General features: G+C 51.5%; 1 protein-coding gene across 1 annotated transcript in view; it reads right to left on the reverse strand.

The window, feature by feature from the left end:
• The window catches only part of LOC119591913 (metabotropic glutamate receptor 3-like), a gene marked incomplete at its 3' end in the record, with an annotated part of 20212 nt that overhangs the window by 13757 nt on the left and 5954 nt on the right, over positions 1–501 (reverse strand). The window contains 1 exon segment of the mRNA XM_037940667.1: positions 263–481. Within this exon segment, the coding sequence (XP_037796595.1) occupies positions 263–481 (219 nt within the window).

The raw sequence follows: 501 nt of genomic DNA on the forward strand, positions 1-501 counted from the left end.
ACACTTAATTCATAACGTCCGGCTCAAAGCTTCACCGGATGGCCTTAGCAGAGGACAACGTGCGCAAAGTCAGACTTTCCGGCCGGCACTCAAATTATCCTCTTTCACAACCCCCCCTCCCCCCAAAAAAAAAAAAAAAACTATAAATCCCTACGAATTACACAATACACCCCAACACCCTCTCCCCCCGGGGGGAAAAAACACAGGGAAACTAATGATATAAACAAAATAAATAGGCTCGTTACCCCCCTAACCTCCTCACCTGCAGACGATCACACAAGTCGAAGCCCAAGCCAACGTCCCGTCGACTCGCGTGGATCGGGAAGAGCGAGCCTATGAAGAGCGTCGCGTCGGAAGGATAGATCAAGGTCACGTTCTTGGTGTTCGAAGGGTTGGTGGCTATGGCTTCGGCACTGCAAGGGCTTAGGAATGACGTCAACGCCGCCGTCAGGAGCGTCAGGAAGAAGCGCAGGCTCTCCATCTTCAGGTAGGAAAGAAAAG

This window comes from Penaeus monodon, chromosome 29, assembly GCF_015228065.2.
Source record: "Penaeus monodon isolate SGIC_2016 chromosome 29, NSTDA_Pmon_1, whole genome shotgun sequence".
In the NCBI taxonomy this organism is placed as follows: Eukaryota; Metazoa; Arthropoda; class Malacostraca; order Decapoda; family Penaeidae; genus Penaeus; species Penaeus monodon.